Source organism: Mustelus asterias, chromosome 3, assembly GCF_964213995.1.
Source record: "Mustelus asterias chromosome 3, sMusAst1.hap1.1, whole genome shotgun sequence".
NCBI classification, from domain to species: Eukaryota; Metazoa; Chordata; class Chondrichthyes; order Carcharhiniformes; family Triakidae; genus Mustelus; species Mustelus asterias.
The window spans coordinates 70,516,220-70,535,495 of NC_135803.1; the positions used below are offsets into that span (position 1 = coordinate 70,516,220).

A 19,276-nucleotide genomic window follows, 5' to 3' on the forward strand; every position below is an offset into this window, starting at 1 on the left:
TTATCTTATTGTGCTTTGTGAAAGTTAGTTGCCATGTTTCCTATATTGTTTCAATGACTATGCCTCTTTGACTGTAAAGCTCTTCGGGGGATCCTGAGCTTGTAAAAGGTGCAATGATAAATACAAATTTGTTTCTGTTAAAGTAAAATTGCAATGTCTTTGTCTCTCTGAGGAGTCAGTGATCTGACACCAGAGACTTACAGCAAGGATTTTCTTTCTTACCTCTAGGTAGGCTCCGACACACTCAGAAATCTCACCAGGAGCCCTGGAAACAATTGTTAAAATGAAGCTGATGTGATAAATTAGCCAGGTTTGGAGGTACAAGTGTGGGACAGGTGAAATTTGGGAAGCTACAATCTGACCAAACTGAAGGAACAAGCTACCCTGGGGATATTTTGAATTAGGAAGTTGGCACTGGCACCAAATGGGTCAATGGTGTTTTAGGGCCCAGTGCTCAGCTCTTTTAATCCTCAGGCTGACTTTGTCTCCCTTCATTTTCTGACAGGTTTCCTCTTTATCTGCTCCATTTTTCTCTCCCCTGAGGGCTGCTCATCACCTGCCCACAGCTGAGCAGTTCTCCCAAGCCCCAGAACTCTCCATTATCATTGTCAGAATTTAATCACTGACTCCATGGAACTGTGAAAAACTCCCAGATCCCATGTTTCTAAATTGGGTTGACATTTTTAATTGTGTCACACAAGGACAGTTCCGGGGGCAGTAGCATTAAAGGATGGATTAGGAATATTGCACGAGGGCTGTAACGCATACTAAGGCTTCACTGGACTTTTCCTAAGGTAGTATTGGCATCAATTGACCAAATAAGCCTGGTGACAAAGCCAGAGCCAGGTGTTTTTGGTCAGTGTTGAGTTTTTAATTGAAGAAAGTTCTGTTCTTGCACCTCCCTCAGAGATCCTGACCAGCTATTATGGGCTGGATTTTTCTCCACTATTTGGTGACACAAACAAACACAAAGTTGTGTCAGTATAGACAGTTAGAATCAGGTGAATTCATAATGAGCAACAAAGAGATGGCAAACCAGCTGAACAAATACTTTGGATCTGTCTTCTCTAAGGAGGACACAAATAATCCTCCAGAAATACTAGGGGATAGAGGGTCTAGCACGAAGGAGGAACTGAAGGAAATCTTTATTAATCAGGAATTTGTATTGGGTAAACTGTTGGCATTAAAACCCGGTAAGTCCCCAGGGCCTGTTGCTTAAGGAAGTGGCCCTAGAAATAGTGGACGCATTTTCCAGCATTCTATAGACTTTTGAAGAGTTCCAATGGATTGGAGGATAGCTAATGTAACCCCACTTTTTAAGGAGGGAGAGTGAAAATGGGGAATTATAGACTGGTTAGCCTGACATTAGTGGTGGGGAAAATGCTGGAGTCAATTATTAAGGATGTAATAGCTGAGCATTTGGAAAGCGGTGACAGGATCGGTCCAAGTCAGCATGGATTCACTAAAGAGAAAATTGTGCTTGACAAATCTGGAATTTTTTTAAGGATGTGACCAGCAGAGTGGGCAAGGGTGAACCAGTGGATGTTGTGTATCTGGTCTTCCTAAAGGCTTTTGACAAGGTCCCACACGAGATTAGTGAACAAAATTAAAGCTCATGGTATTGGGGGTAATGTACTAACGTGGATAGAGAACTGGTTGGCAGGCAGGAAGCAGAGAGTAAAAATAAAGGACCCTTTCAGAGTGGCAGGCAGTGACTAGTGTGGTACTGCAAGGTTTAGCACTGGGACCCCAGCTATTCACAATATACATTAATGATTTGGACAAAGGAATTGAATGCAATATCTCCAACTTTGCAGATGACACTAAGTTGGGTGGCAGTGTATGTTGTGTGGTGGATGCTAAGAGGCTGCAGGGTGACTTGGACAAGCTGACTGAGTGGGCAAATACTTGGCAAATGCAATATAATGTGGATAAATATGAGGTTATCCACTTTGATGGCAAAAACAGGAAGGAAGATTATCATCTGAATGGCGGCAGTTTAGGAAAAGGGGAAGTGCAACGTGACCTGGGTGTTATGGTGGAACAATCGCTGAAGGTTGGCATGCAGGTACAGCAGGCGGTGAGGAAAGCTAATGGCATGCTGGCCTTCATAGCAAGAGGATTTGAGTATAGGAGTAAGGATGTCTTTCTGCAGTTACACAGAGCTTTGGTGAGGCCACCCTTGAGTATTGTGTGCAGTTTTGGTCTCCTAGTCTGAGGAAGGACATTCTTGCTATTGAAAGAGTCGAATGAAGGTTCACCAGACTGATTCCCGGAATGGCAGGACTAACATATGAAGAGAGACCGGAGCGACTGGGCTTGTACTCACTGGAATTTAGAAGAATGAGAGGGTATCTCATAGAAACGTATGAAATCCTGATGGGACTGGATGGGCTAGATATTGGAAAGAATGTTCCTGATGTTGGGGAAGTCCAGAACTCGGGGTCATAGTCTAAAAATAAAGGGTAAGCCATTCAGGACTGAGATTAGGAAGAATGTCTTCACTCAGAGTTGTGAACCTGTGGAATTCTCTACCACAGAAAGCTGTTGGGGCCAGTTCATTAGATATGTTCAAGAAGGAGCTGGACGTGGCCCTTACGGCTAAAAGGGTCAAGGGGTATGGAGAGAAAATGGAAGTGGGATACTGAAAGTGTATGACCAGCCATGATTGTATTGAATGGTGGTGCAGGCCTACTCCTGCACCTATTTTCTATGTTTCTATGCCTCCATGGACTTCATGCTCTTTGATCTTCACACCTGCCCCTACCACGGGCTGCTCCTTTCCAAACAGCTGCATGAGACTGATCCAATCGCTTTACTGTTTGGGCCTGTTCCTCACTACTCCCCAGGATCAATGGGTAGAATTTGATGCTACCTTTTGGGGTCATGGAGGAAAGGGCTCTTTGGCCACGGACTGAAGGGGAAACAGCCTTGTAAGAAACCAAAGAAACTTAGACACAAAGTGCCTTTTATCACCTTCCAAAGCACAATACAGCCAATGTTTTAAAGTTTATTTATTAGTGTCACAAGTAAGCTTACATTAACACTGCAATGAAGTTACTGTGAAAATGAAGTACTTTGGAAGTGCAGTTTCTGTTGTGAAGGAAATGCAGCAGTCAATTTATACACAGCAAGCTCCCACAAACAGCAATGGGATAATGACCAGGTAATTTGTTTTCAGGTGTTGGCTGAGGGACAATTATTGATCAGGGCACCAGGGAAAAGTGCCCTGCTCTTCCTCAAAATTGGACAATTGGAAGTTTTACAACCACCTGGGGGGACAGATGGGTGGGTAGGCAGTGGTGGAAGGCAACTGAAGGGGCAGGGAAAGGTAAACTCAGCCCATTATGCATACATTGAATTAAAGTAGTTTGTTACCTATAGGAGCTTCTTGGGAGGCCAAGTATTAAGCTGGCTTTCACGTAAGAGATTTCTCTTCTTAATTACGGCTCAGCTAATACAAAGGACTCGCAGAGACAGTAATTCTGGTTAAAGACGTACTTTATTACCCAAGCTTGGTCCACGCACATGGGAGAACAATTTGAGGTAGCCCAAATTATTCTAAATTGTATTGCCTTCAGAGTTACAATTATACAATTTTCAAAAGTCATTTGCCCACCCCTAGCCGGGAATGGGCCAATCATTATTAGTATAGGTCGTTTACCTTAGCCAATAACATTTAATCTCTGACAGCATGGGAATGCGTAGGTCCGTGGATTTCTTTCCCACTGTCCCCTAGCAGCCTCTTATCAGGAAATTGTATGCTCTATTCATTCAGCTGTCTGGGAGGATTTGGACTTGTCTGGGACCCAGGCTGATAAGAAGGTTTCTCTGCTTCACTCAGTAGCTGTATTGTTTTTGAGGAATGTGTTTCTTCTGACTTAGCTATATCCCATCATGCTTAGAGCAGCCTTTTGGCTAAGATCAAGTGTATGGACGGCAGCCCATGGTCGGCTGCACTTGGTCGAGGTCATTGGGTTGCGCTGAGGCTTCATATGTTTCATATGAAGCAATTTTTAAAAGCGGCATCTCGGCCTTTTGGCTAAGATGCAAATGAGCTCAAGTCTTGGAGGAGGAACCTCTCCCTTCTCCAATCAGCTTGGCTCATGTAGATCAGGCCCAGGACAGGGTGGTTTGGTCGCTCGCCCTGTCTTGTCAGCCTGGATCTGAAATGTCTCAACTTGTTGAGACTCTGAATTGGATTTGACTTGATTGAATTGGAAAAGTATTAAAAAAAAGTATGTAATTAGCCAAGGTGGTTATATGTGTTTCTATGCAAACAGTACTTTGTAACTCCAGGTACTTTGTGCTTTTTCTATATTATATTCACTCTGAATTAGTCTATTCAAGTCAATTAGTCTTTTAGTCCCAGGTTACTCCAAAACCCCCTCATGTGAGCAAACATGATCTTTAACCCCAAATATGACAGACCAGAAAGAAGAAGCCAAGACCAGAACATGTTGCAGAGAAAAAAATAGGGAATTGAAAGGGAATTGAAGTGAAGGGTATAAAATGGGAACGGGTAGGGAATTAGTTTTGGAGGAAAGAGAGACGTGAAACTAACATTGGCACGGACAGTGGATTGACTGTAATTTCTAAGATAATTGTGAACATTTGAGACTATGGAAGACAACATTCAGATTAATAACTCGAGGAAGTAAGCATGAGGCTTAGGCTGTGCTGATTAGTCAGTGCAAAGCACTGGCCTGCATTTGAGATACCTCTTGAAGCAATGCTGTGGTTAATGCAAGGATGGATGGGGTATTAATTCCCGCCTTAATTCAGAGCAAACTAAAGAGAAGTAAATGGAATCAAGAAAGGTTTTGATTACAAACGCGTGCTAGTTGTGAATGAGGGCACCTGGCTATTGTAAGAGTGTACTGCCATGGTAGTTATCCACTTACCCCTCAAGCATTCCTTGTTGTGTGAGCTGTGTCTACAATCGATATGAGATCACCAGGCTTCAGTTTCAGAGCAGTTCAGTATATCTTTACTTCCCTTTATGGTTCTTGTCAGGGAAGCGATAGGTGGTATGAAATTGTTTGAGTTGGTTCAATATTAACGACACCTGACACAAAGGGTTAGGTGGACATTTACCCCATGGCTTTGTGTAAAAAGAAGCAGTGTAACACAGTCCCAATGACAAGACACAATGCAAAAAGATAATAGTTCACACTGAGTGAAGGGTACACAAGCAGATACCGAGATACACAGGGGATATACAGTACCAGCTGGAGTAAATCATTCCTTTTTATCTGCTATGTATTATATATGTACTGAGACTGAGGCAGAGAAGGTATAGGGCTGCAGAGTAAATCCCCTTTAACCCTGTTTTTACCATAAACCCACAGGAGCTGACACTGAGCGATATGTAAAAGTATGTTAAAGATGACAATGAATCATTCCATTTAACTGCTTTGTATTTTTGATTTCTTGTGTAGTGTAGTGCTCCCAATGTGTCACCCAAATCATTCTTTGTAGAATCATTGAAAATGGCCCAAAAAACTTAGCATTTATAATATAAATTGGAGGCAAGAGTGCTACCATTGATAACCACTGGCATTTGAGAAGGTTAATTTGTTAAATTTGGGTGGAGAGATGGATTGCCTTGTTGGATCTGTTTCTTGCAGAAGGTTGAGTGGGTTAGGGCAGAGTCCACAGCACAATCACTTTCACACCTACAAATAAAATGTGCCCCCCTCCGCCCCCACTTTATTAATGTAAGAATGTGGATTGAAAGGAATGACAGAGAATTGCACAGTTTTCATGGTAAACATACATCATTGCTGTGCTCCTTGAAGCTCTGTATTTACTGAATAACTACACAAGCAAACAGGATGTAACAAGCAGATCACATTCCTCATTAAACATGGAATACTGATAGGATTACTGTGATGTGGAGATGCCGGCGTTGGACTGGGGTAAACACAGTAAGAAGTTTAACAACACCAGGTTAAAGTCCAACAGGTTTATTTGGGAGCAAAAGCCACCTTTTTGGCTTTTGCTACCAAATAAACCTTTTGGACTTTAACCTGGTGTTGTTAAACTTCTTACTAGGATTACTGTGCTCAGACAGAGTGACCACTGAAACAATCACAGTCAGCAGCTGGATCCAATCTTTCTTTACCCCAGTCCAACGCCGGCATCTCCACATCCAATCTTTCTAACACTGACCACTGAAAATGTTTCATTATAAGTGACTAGAATTAAGGATGGGCTTTTCCATTTATTTAAATTGATCTTATTGCATAGTTTCCTGTTCAAGAGGGGGAGGAATGCTATACTTTGGGTCATACCCTTTCAGAACTAGTAAACAGGAGGCACAGATGAGTAACCTGATTAAATTATTATTTTCAAAACTTCCCGGACTGATGCCGGGCTTACCAAATGTGCAAAGCTTGTATTAGTGACTGAAGATGGCTGCCACCCTGGTTCCCCCAACCACGCATCGATTTGCTTCTCACTGAGTGTGTGAATAAAGCAGGTCCCTGTGAGTATAAATGGATGTATGAGGGAAGGGAAAATCAGCTGTAGGAACTGTTGTATTGTACCTTTAATGGATAGCAGCATGACATCACTTTAAGGGATGTGTGTCCTGTTATCCAGCCTCAGTTTCACTTTGGCTTGGAGCAGAACACACACACACGCAGCTCTGATGTCCCCAAGCTTTCTATCCATGTCTATCTGTTCCCATGTGCCTAGAAATAATAAACAAACTCACATGTCTGCACAATTCCTTATGAGCAATTGGTGCCTTTATATCATTGTTAATACGCATGACACAAATATTAAAGGAATATGGAGCTTGATTGGTAACTTCTGTGAGTAGAATCAAATAATTTGGATTCCAGAATGAATGCTGATACTGTCTTGGATAGTACCACATATGAAAGAGTATCAAGGCATTATAAGGTGTTTCTGATTGAGCCGATATATATAGGGAAGTTTTGGTTTCAATGCCCTGTCGGTGCTGAGCGAGCTGAGCTGAGCTAAAGGGGAGTACAGCAATCCTTAGTGCCCCCAGGTTTCACTTTCTATGCAGTGGCCCTATCCAGAATGCAACAATATATGGATATTATGGGCTCAGTTGAAAATATCCCTTCCCTCACAAATTGAATGTCCAGATATCTAGCCCCACCAAGTCAGCACCACTGGGGTAAGAGGGGTGAAAACTGATCAAACAGTACACAAAGGAACATAGAGGCCACGGTATACTGCTCGCTAGTCCATGATTTTCAATCCATGAAAATGACTGCCAGAAAATAGAGGACTGAGGAATGTCGAGATGGAAAATCTCAGTCAGGGAGACCGGAAGGTAGGTGACTTTTTGCAAGCTATGCCCAGCATACCTTCTAATTTTCTTACTCTCGTTCTATGCTTCTAAAACTTTATTGTAACTCTTTTAAACTCTTTAACAATGCTCTAATTAAACCTCTTACCGATTTGGCGCACTAAGTTGATCTTTCTCTACACCCTAGCTATGACTGTAACACTACATTCTGCACTCTTTCCTTTCCTTCTCCATGGATGGTATGCTTTGTCTATATAGCTGTATACTAATACATGTGACAATAATAAATCAAATCAAAAATATTCATTCCTGTCCATTTCTCCTGCTTAGGAAATATATCCCACAGAAATCTCAAATCCCCTCCTTCAAATTTATCTCCGAATACAATAATACTTTGCAATTCTATCATGCTTTTAGTATAATAAAACATCCATGGGAGCTTCACAGAAGAATTATTGAACACAGTTTGACACTGAGCCAGGTAAGGAGACTTTGGGATATATAACCAAAATCTTGGACAATGAAAGGTTTCTAAGGCATATTTTGAATGACAGGTAGTGGCAAACCGCATTAACCACAGGTAATGGCAGAGAAATTAAACTCTGGTTTATGCAGGAGGTCAGAATTGGAGGAGGTTGCAGAATTCTGAGGGTTCTGAGCCTGGAGGAGGTTGCAGAACTCTTGGAAGGTTCTGGACCTGAAGGTGTGCAGAAATATCGGAGGGACCTGTTACAACCTCAGGATATCCCAAACCAGTTTAGATTCATTTAAATATTTTTGAAATATTGTCCTGTAGGAAACACGAGAACCAATTTACATTGCAGAAAACAGCAATGGGTTATCAACTAAATGAATTTGTTGGTGATGTTTTGGATGTGGGATAAATGTTGCACAGCAGGTTCATGATGCAGAGTGATACCAATAGCAAGGATTCAATTCCCATACCGGCTGAGATTATTCATGAAGGCCCATCCTTTCAACCTTGCCCCTCACCTGAGGTGTGATGATCCTCAGATTAAGTTACCTGTCTTCAAAAGGGACAGCAGCCTATGGTTATCTGGGACAATGGGTGACTTTATCTTTTAAATATCGGTCAGGACATGAGAATGCTCCTGCTCTTCTGCAAATAGTGTCATGGGATCTTTTATGTCTATCTGAGAGAGAACATAGATCCTTGGATTAACATCTCATCCAATGGTGCGCCACTCCCTCAGTGCTGCATGGGACTGTTAACCTAAGTTTTGTGTTCAAGTTTCTGCGGGAGGATCTGGACCCATCTCCTTCTGACTGAACAACAACCACTTGCATTTATATAGAACCTTTAATGCAATAAAATGTTACAAGATGCCACACGAGAATGTTGTGAAACAAAATTTGATAGCTAGCCATATAAGGAGATATTAGGACAGGTGACCAAAAGCTTGATCAAGGAAGTGAGTTTTGAGATTTATCTTAAAGGAGGCAGAAGCAAGCTCTCAGCCTAGAGATGGAATACCAGAATCTTTGGCCTATGTCTGTCCGGTGAACTGATTACATTTGGGGCTGCATAAGAAGAGTGGAGATGGTGGCATAATGTTAATCCAGAGGTTTAGGCCAATGCTCTGAGGACACAGGTTCAAATCACACCACAGCAACTGGTAGAATTTGAATTCAATGACAGAAAAGTATCTAGAATTGAAAGCTCATCTCAGCAATGGTGACCATGAAACTATCGTCGATTATTATTTTTAAAAACCAGCTGATTCACAAACGTCCTTTAGGGGAAGGAAGAATAAATAAAACAAGAAGTATCAGAGATTGAAAGGCACAGGAAATGCAGGTTTTCATACAAATGTTTTGCGGATGAATCGTATTTTTCCATGAGCTCAGCAACTTTGGTAATGTCCCATGACGCCACGTTGAAAAGAGTTTTTTTAAAAGCCAAGACTGTGATCTGATTGGCCAGATGTTCATTTCACCACCATAACTGAACAAAGCTGTAGCAGGGATATTCAATGTGGAGGGACTGCTTTGGTTGCTTGGTCATACTCATGGGATTTCACTGGCTGTCCAGTCTCTATCTACAGGTTAACAAGGCCATAACTCAAGTGGGAAACAATCTACTTTACTTAAAATGCCTTGCATTGTTTCAGAGTGACATGAGAGAAGGGAGAGAGCAGTGATGCAGAGCAGAGGGACTGCAACTAGGCACAATAGCTTCAATAAATCGTTCCTAACTGGCTCACGGTTGATGACCTAATTAGTCACATGAACCTACCTTAAATAATTGAGTGATTGCTAATTGCAGCATCATAAACTAGTATTACAACCTTTATAACTTAGATCATTCCGAAACACGGGAGATGTGGGAATCTAATCAGTAGCCGTAACACCGGGAATAACAAACCCGAAGGACAGAGCTTGCTCATTTGAACAAGGATCAGCTTTTATTTGGTGTGTTCAATGTCTGTCAGATCAATGATTTGATAGACCCTTACTGAGTTCAATGGATATCCAAGCATTGGATATTGGAGCCTTAAGTAGCATACAGCCTGAGAATGTGAGTATTCCAATTGGAATGGGATTAATCTGTCAGCAGCTGTATTGCTGGGATACACATCAGTGTTCCTTCAGAGCTTCAGGAAATGTGGGCAGTCTGTCTATGTAAAATGTGGGACCAATCCCAGCATTGTGTCATACCCAGGGAAAGGTGCGTGGTGAGAATATTCACACCAATGGTTGATTGGTTGTGAAAGATAATCTATTGATGCCACTTCATCTGATGGCAGAATGCCGTGTAAGTGACAAGCAGTGTCTAACTGACAAACGCTGTGTAACTCAGGAATGCTATTAGTAGGCGAGTGCAATGAGATGGGAAAGGGCTGTATGCTGGGTCCATGAAACTGATGTGTCCCTTGTAAGAGGCATGCACATGTAATTGACAAGCACTCTGTATGGGACAAGTCTGGTATAACTGAGGAGTTGTGCGCAAGGGCCAAGTGAGCTATTACTGTGGAACAAAAATGCAGTGTACCTGGGCGAGTGGCATGTACTAGGAGGGAGTGCCGTATATCTAGGCGAGCGCCATGTACCTTGCAAATACCATGTACTTGGGCGAGCATTGTGTACCTGGATGAATGCCGTGTACCTTGCAAATGTCGTGTACCTGGACGAGCGCCATGTACCTGGTGAATGCCGTGTACCTTGACAACGTCATGGATCTGGGCAAGCACCGTAGATCTGGGCGAGCACCGTGGACCAGGGTGAACACTGTAACTCTCTTCGGCATGCTCTCCAAAACTTTCATGTCCTACCTAAATTATTGTGCCCAGAACTGAACACATTACAGAATCTTGGCTTAATTAGAGTTTTATATGAGGTTTAGCATAACTTCTGGCTTTGGTTCTCTATATCTCTATTATATACCTAAACATCAGAAATAGGAGCAGGAGGAGACTGCACAGCCACTAGTTGTCAATCTCTGGTTTCTGCTTTATTTCCAGCCACCTCTGGATGACACTCTGGCTTCTGTTCAGAGGCAAGAATCCTTCCGGAAAACCAAGAGCATCGTGAGACAGCAGAGCAGTGGTGACTACTACAGATCAATCAACGAGGGCCGCAGGGAGTCACGTGACTTTCAGAAAGGAATGGAGAATGGCAAGGTATTCCTCACAGCTGGCGTGTGCTTTACACCGTCTTCAGAAGGGCAGGTTCACAATTATCCCTATTTACTGCCCCCTTTTAACTTGGGGCATTCTCAGGTGATAGCATTCGCTCAGCCTGGATTGAGAGAGGTTAGTTCATGCTTGTGAGGGTGCAGGGCACACACTAGCAGTCAGCACCCATTACTCATTTGTTGTTAGTGTTTGAAGTGGCCAGTGTTATCACAGACTGAACTTCATGGACGGAGTAAAGAGTTTGCAGAGAGCTAGCATGCTTATCCGGCCATGGGGTTGTGTTTTAGTGAACGGTGAACTCCCTCTCACTCTGCATACAACTTCATTTCAGAGTACAAGCCTGGTTAAACCTGCATCTGCTCAAATATCTCTACAGTCGCAGCCCCCACTGCCATCTCCGAAACCACTGGTGTTCCCAGCAGCCCCAGAGCTGCCGAAGCAGAACATTCAGAATTCAAGTAGTGAGTATGATTAGCTCTAATCTCCTTTTTTCTCCCTCTGTTTGTTTTTGATTCTCCCTATGCAAAGTAAAGGCAGTGCTGGTCCCAGCTAACCTGTCATTGCCACTCACTCATGTGGGATAGTCTTTGAATGCTATCCTGAATACACCTGTCAGTGTTAAACAGATTTGAGTCTGTCAATTGATTAAGAATAAATCTTGAGGTGGTAGAGCTTTTCTTTCATTCATTTGTGAGATCTGGGTGTTGCTGGCTGTAAGAAGTCTCACAAAACCTGGTTAAAATCCAACAGGTTTATTTGGTAGCAAAAGCCACTAGCTTTTGGAGCCCTGCCCCTTCGTCAGGTGAGTGGGAATTCTATTCACAAACAGGGCATATAAAGACACAAACTCAATTTACAAAATAATGGTTGGAATGCGAGTCTTTACAGGTAACGAAGTCTTAAAGGTACAGACAATGTGAGTGGAGAGAATGTTAAGCACAGGTTAAAGAGATGTGTATTGTCTCCAGACAGGACAGTTAGTGAGATTTTGCAAGCCCAGGCAAGTCGTGGGGATTACAGATAGTGTGACATGAACCCAAGATCCCGGTGGAGGCCGTCCTCATGTGTGCGGAACTTGGCTATCAGTCTCTGCTCAGCGACTCTGCGCTGTCGTGTGTTGTGAAGGCCGCCTTGGAGAACGCTTACCCGAAGATCAGAGACCAAATGCCCGTGACCGCTGAAGTGTTCCCAAACGGGAATCCAGATGCAATTTTACAACTCATCCGCTTCATCCTGGACCACAATGTCTTCAGCTTCAACAACCAGTTCTTCATCCAGACACACGTTACAGCCATGGGGACCAAATTTGCACCTCAATATGCCAACATCTTCATGCACAGGTTCGAACAAGACCTCTTCACCGCACATGACCTTCAACCGATGCTATACACTAGATACATCGATGACATTTTCTTCCTTCGGACTCATGGTTAACAATCACTGAAGCAACTATATGATGACATCAACAAGTTCCATCCCACCATCAGACTCACCATGGACTACTCTCCGGAATCAGTTGCATTCTTGGACACACGCGTCTCCATTAAGGACGTTCACATCAGCATTTCACTGTACCGCAAGCCCACGGATAACCTCACGATGCTCCACTTCTCCAGCTTCCACCCTAAACACATTAAAGAAGCCATCCCCTACGGACAAGCCCTCCATATACACATGATCTGCTCAGATGAGGAGGATCGCAACAGACACTTCCAGACGCTGAAAGATGCCCTCATAAGAACAGGATATGGCGCTCGACTCATCGATCGACAGTTCCAACGCGCCATAGCGAGAAACCGCACCGACCTCCTCAGAAGACAAACACGGTACATGGTGGACAGAGTACCCTTCGTCGTCCAGTACTTCCCCGGAGCGGAGAAACTACGACATCTCCTCCGGAGCCTTCAACATGTCATTGATGAAGACGAACATCTCACCAAGGCCATCCCCACACTCCCACTTCTTGCCTTCAAACAACCGCACAACCTCAAACAGACCATTGTCCGCAGCAAACTACCCAGCCTTCAGGAGAACAGTTACCACGACACCGCACAACCCTGCCACAGCAACCTCTGCAAGACGTGCCGGATCATCGACACGAATGCCATCATCTCACGAGAGAACACCATCCACCAGGTACACGGTACATACTCTTGCAACTCGGCCAACATTGTCTACCTGATACACTGCAGGAAAGGATGTCCCGAGGCATGGTACATTGGGGAGACCATGCAGATGCTATGACAATGGATGAATGAACACCGCTCGACAATCACTAGGCAAGAGTGTTCTCTTCCTGTTGGGGAACACTTCAGCGGTCACGGGCATTCGGCCTCTGATCTTTGGGTAAGCGTTCTCCAAGGCGGTCTTCATGACACACGACAACGCAGTCACTGAGCAGAGACTGATAGCCAAGTTCTGCACACATGAGGATGGCCTCAACTGGGATCTTGGGTTTATGTCATACTATCTGTAACCCCCACGACTTGCCTGGGCTTGCAAAATCTCACTAACTGTCCTGTCTGGAGACAATACACATCTCTTTAACCTGTGCTTAACCCTCTCTCCACTCACATTGTCTGTACCTTTAAGACTTGATTACCCATAAAAACTCGCATTCCAACCATTATTTTGTAAATTGAGTTTGTGTCTTTATATGCCCTGTTTCTGAATAGAACTCCCACTCACCTGATGAAGGAGCAGCACTCCGAAAGCTAGTGGTGTTTGCTACCAAATAAACCTGTTGGACTTTAACCTGGTGTTGTGAGACTTCTTACTGTGTTTACGCCAGTCCAACGCCGGCATCTCCACATGTTGCTGGCTGGCCAGCATTTATAGCCCTTGAGAAGGTGGTGGTGAGCCACCTTCTTGAACTGCTGCAGTCCATGTGGTTCAGGCAAACATCCCCGGCATCGAAGCATTGACCACACTCAATCAGCTCCATTGGGTGGGCCACATTGTCTGCATGCCTGAGTCCTGAAACAGACAGGAAAAAGCGAGCTCAGTAGGGCAGAGGAAGCACTTCAAGGGCACCCTTAAAGCCGTCTTGAAAAAATGCGCGAACCCCATCGACACCTGGGGATCCCTGGCCCGAGAGCGCCAGAAGTGGAGGAACAGCATTTGAGGAGGAGCTGAATACTTCAATTTTCATCGGTGAGAGCAAGCCAAGCATCAACAGTGAAAGGAACGCATGGCAACACATGCATCCCACCCAACCATTTCTCCAACCACCTGCCCCATCTGAGACAGAGATTGTAAGTCACACATTGGACTCCTCAGTCACCTGAGAGCTCATTTTTCGCGTGAAAGACAAATGGCTACAGCCACAGTGCTATTGGGAAGGGAAGCTTTGAGATACATGTCAGCTGTGGTCATGAACTGGATCACTTTGTGACAAAAATTCGTTTAGAAATTTCTTGAACAGCAAACAACACAAATCAGAGTTATATAATTTAAAAATACTGCATCCTTTACTTTCTCCAGGTAATCCAGACTGCCTCCAAATGTCCTCCAGGATCTGAGGCCTCCTGTGTCATATTGATGTGAGACTTCCTGCAGCAAGGCTGAGCTGAAGCCTTTCTGAATCCAGACTGTGGCCAGGCCACTGAGAGGTCTCATGGAGCCAGGCTGAGCTGAAGCCTTCCAGAATCCAGGCTGTGGCCAGGTTAACGAGAGCCCTCATGGAACCAGGCTGCGGTGAAGCCTTCCTGAATCCAGGCTGTGGCCAGGCTAACGAGAGGCCTCACGGAGCCAGGCTGAGGTGAGGCCTTTCTGAATCCAGGCTGTGGCCAGGCTAACGAGAGACCTCACAGAGCCAGGCTGAGGAAATATATTTCTGCTTCAAATTGAGGTATTTTCTGTTTTATTTCTCTATAGGTGGGAAGCCCTTCAACATGGTACATCCCATTGAGAGCAACAGTGCTGCCCTCATAGCAGAGCTCAAATCAGGAAAGAAACTCAAATCTGTAGATTTTGGCAGGGTGGCACAGACAGTAAGTAATTCTGAGAAACATTCCATTATCGGGATCGTGTGTCAATCTGTTATATATTACGATGAGAAACATGCACACAGCCACCAGGCCCTGGGTGAATGTTTGTGCAACTGTGGTTGACCGCGATGAAGCAACTTAACTTTTAAAATAATTTCTCTTGTTCCAGACTGACCAGGGGAACAAAAGCCCGAGTGCCAGTTTGGAGGGAGAATTGTTTTCAATAAAACTCAGGAAACTAACATTGCAACAACATGGATGGGAGGAGCAGGGGGAGATCTCTCACTGGGGCTGGATGACTCAAACCAACGTATGGCCACCAAAGTGTATAATCATGCACTGAGGTTGAAGGCCAATACATTGTGTAGGCCAGTTTCTTTTCTTGTAAACCCCCAACCTGTGTCTGATCAGAAATATAAATTAGATTATCAACATATAGCAATCACCTTCATGCCAGGATGATTACAATTTCTTACAAGTTAACTTTTTAATGTGCTTAGTTCTTTTACATTCCTCTTCACTGTATCTGCAGATTTCAATATTGTGCTCCTGATGTCCATTCTTTCTTAATCATTCAAGGGTTGTGGGCACTGCTGGCTAGGCCAGCATTTATTGCCCATCCCAAGTTGCTCTTGAGAAAGTGGTGGTGAGCTGTCTTTTTGAACCGCTGCAGTCCTTTAGTTGTAGGTACACCCACAATGCTGTTGGGGAATTCCAGGACCCATGACAGTGAAGGAACAGCGATATATCTCTGAGTCAGGATAATATGTGGCTTGTTGTTCGCTTGCATCTGCTGCCCTTGTCCTTCTAGATGGTAGTGGCCGTGGGTTTGGAAGGTGCGGTCTAACTGGTGAGTTCCTGCAGTGCATCTTGTAGATGGTAAACGCTGCTATCATATGTGTCGGTGGTGTAGGGAGTGAATGTCTTTGGATGGGGTGCCAATCAAGCCGGCTGCTTTTTGCTGGATGGTGTCAAGCTTCTTGGTTGTTGTTGAAGCTGCACTCATCCAGCATGTCAGCCATTTTGTGGGATTCACACATGCGTTCCCGACACATGCGTGTCTCCCAGAGCCAAAGAATAGGCACAGTCGGGACTGCACTGGAAACCGGCAGGAAGAGAGGGAAGTCATTTTAATCTGTTTTAAATCTATTTTAAATGTCATTATCGGACCCGGCACGGAACTTGCCGGGCCCGATAGCATCTCCCACATTGCCAGTATTTCACTTTGGTGGGGTTTAGAGTAGCTCCTCACGTTCGGGGAACTAGCGGGAGACCCCGCCGGTGCGAAGGGGGGGAAAATGGGCCCCCCCCCAGGGGATTGGGTGGCAGGGGGTAGTGCCCCTGGGCATGGGCACTCTGGCAGTGCCAGCCTGTATTCCCTGGAACTGCCCAAGGGGCAAAGTGCCCATACCCAGGGGGCACCTTGGCACTGCCCAGCAGGCATGGGGCAGTGCCAAGGAGGTGGGGGTCTATTGTGGACAGGGCCTAGGGGATAATCAGTGGGGGTGAGGGGTTCCAACTGCCCCTTTGCATGGGGATTGATCTGGGCTGGAGGGAGGCCAACGATCAGGGCGGGCTTGCGGGGGGCGGGGCAGTGCTCTGCCGGGGGGGTCTGCCTCCTGTCGGGGTGGTTGGTCTGCGGAGGGGGGTCAGCATGGGTGGAGTTCTACTGTGGTGGGAGGGATCGCCACTGCTGGGGGGGGGTGCCTGAAGATCGGGGTGCTCCGGGACGAGGGGGGAGGTTGGGGCTGGCCCGGGAATTGTCGTGGGGGCCCGATTGGGCCGTAGTGGTGTTGGGAGGGGCAGCACTGTGGGGGGTCCTGTGCAGCCAGCAATTGAGCTGGCCAGCAAACGAGGAGACTGACAGATAGGGGCCACTGCGCATGCGCAGAGTTCTGGAGCTGTCAGCCTCTGGAGTGACTACCCTCCCCAGTTTTTAATGATATTCATGACTAGGACCTCTGCATTGCACAGAGTGGGGAGGTTCGGGTCTGAAGTTGCACTGAAAAAACAGTCGTGATCTAGACCAGTTTTCTCGCCAATTCAGCACTTTTGGGAGAATCGCCCCCATAATTTCTGATTGATAAAGGTTGTTGGGAAATGAGTAATGTGGTGCATCGAAGGTTGGTGATGCAGTTAATAGGATATGGCATTTGAAGATGCATTAACTGATCTTGACCACTCATGTGGAGTCATTGAACTTTTTAAAGTCTGTGTTCACATTCATGGGGCTTGATTCATTGATCTTCATGCCCAGGGGCACTACCCCCCTGCCACCCAACCCCCTGGGGGGGGGCCCATTTTCCCCCCCTTCACTCCGGCGGGGTCTCCCGCTAGTTCCCCGAACGTGAGGAGCTACTCTAAACCCCGCCAAAGTGAAATACTCCTGGCAGTGTAGGAGATGCTATCGGGCCCGGCAAGTTCCGTGCCGGGTCTGATAATGACATTTAAAATAGATTAAAAATACATTTAAAACAGATTAAAATGACTTCCCTCTCTTCCTGCCGGTTTCCAGTGCAGTCCCGACTGTGCCTATTCTTTGGCTCTGGGAGACACGCATGAGTCAGGAACGCATGTGTAAATCCCACAAAATGGCTGACATGCTGGATGAGTGCAGCTTCAACAACAGCCAAGAAGCTTGACACCATCCAGCACAAAGCATAATTATGACATTGGTCTCCTGAGCATGTGCCTGTAAGGCCGCCTGTCGGATGAAGGCCATCTCCACTTTCCACATCCTCCTCCACCAAGGCCTCCAATGCAGCATCCAGAAAGCCTCAGTGCATACTTTCCTCTGTGTGCCAACCTTCATTGTTTCAGGTCAGAATCCCTCCCTGCATGACCATAGGGATCAGGTCCAGCCTGAACACACCACCTCTTTCAAAGGTGCAGGCAAGCTTTAAGCAGAGCAGGTTAGCTTTAATTGGACTGAGCCTATGTTAATCCTTTATGGTCTGCCCTTCTTTAAATTCAAAGATTGAATTTAAATTAATCTGAGTAAGCGGATTGTCTCAATGAGGAAGGCATAGGTCTGAAGTATCATCAAGGTCTGCAGCCAGGTTTGAATTTTAAATCCAAGGTAAATGTCTTTTGATTCCTAGTTGTTGTTAATGGAGGACTGGATTGAACTGGTTCTGTTACACTTCACATCAGTCTCTACTGCAGCTGTGTAATGTGGCCCCTGGAACACATACACATAATACATTAGTTCCTAGCCAAGTAGTTCCTAGCTATTTACAAATAAAACAACAATATATAACAGCTATCAAACAGAGCCAAACTGAAACTAAAGTTGTAGCTAAATATAATCCATTGTATGTGAAGTGCTTTAGAGCATTTTTAAGAGAAGGGAGAAGTTACAACATGAATGCAAGTGTTCTTTATTATGCAAATGATTTAAATATGACAACAGATGAGAAGAGAAGCTAAAGTTACTGGGTTTTGGATATCAATCCAACTTCTCTTTCTTAATACGAATTTCTCACAGCATTTTATTGCAATCTCATCTCGTACAGAGCCAAAATCCAGTGTCCAAAGAGGAGTTAAAAGAAAATGGATTAGTGTCACTCCCTGTTGACGAGGTCACCACTACTGATGTTGATTTGCTGGTACCCACACATGATGAGAAGGGACGTCCCATTCCAGAATGGAAACGCCAAGTCATGGTACGAAAACTGCAGGCACGTCTCAAGGATGAAGAAGAACAACGGAAAAAGGTGAGGTGAAGGTTTGCATGAGGAGTTTGCTGAGTCTGTCTTTGCAGAGTATGTGTGTGCATGACAGAGACTGCCCTATCAACCTGATTTCAATACTTAGTCACAGTTAAGAAAGTTGAGCTTTAATGAATTGGCAAAACTGATGCAGATAAATTGTTTTTTGTGGCAAGGGGTCCAAACTTCAGGGGACAACAGTTCAACACAAGGAACCTTATCGCCCAAAAGTTAGTTGAGTTGTGGAATAAGTTATCAGAGAAGGACATTGAAGCAGTCAGTGTAAATAGTTAAAAGGATATGCAACAAAATAAGGGGAGAGAGTTGACAGATACAATGAGGGAATAGATAGAGTGAGAATGTGGGTAGGTGTAGTTGGTCCTTGCAAAATGGATCTGGTTTGTTGGGCATTTTATTATTCCAAATTTTAAGTTCTGATCTATTTGTGTTTTAGCATATCCGCATCATTTTATTTATACTGATGGGATGGGCTGTTCCTCAGACAATGCATCCTCACCTTTATGACCTGAGATTAGAATACAGAAGGATATCATTTAGACCATTACGCCTGAGCTAGAGGCCTCATTGCTATGATGTTCCACAGAAGCTATAATCTCATCAGAATCACTA

General features: G+C 44.7%; 1 protein-coding gene across 1 annotated transcript in view; it reads left to right on the forward strand.

The window, feature by feature from the left end:
* The window catches only part of LOC144491391 (espin-like protein), an 83,062-nt gene that overhangs the window by 43,051 nt on the left and 20,735 nt on the right, over positions 1-19,276 (forward strand). Inside the window, exons 6-9 of the mRNA XM_078209151.1 lie at positions 10,774-10,932; positions 11,279-11,408; positions 14,824-14,939; positions 18,452-18,652. Coding sequence (XP_078065277.1) covers positions 10,774-10,932; positions 11,279-11,408; positions 14,824-14,939; positions 18,452-18,652 — 606 coding nt within the window. The remainder of the gene's footprint in view (positions 1-10,773; positions 10,933-11,278; positions 11,409-14,823; positions 14,940-18,451; positions 18,653-19,276) is intronic.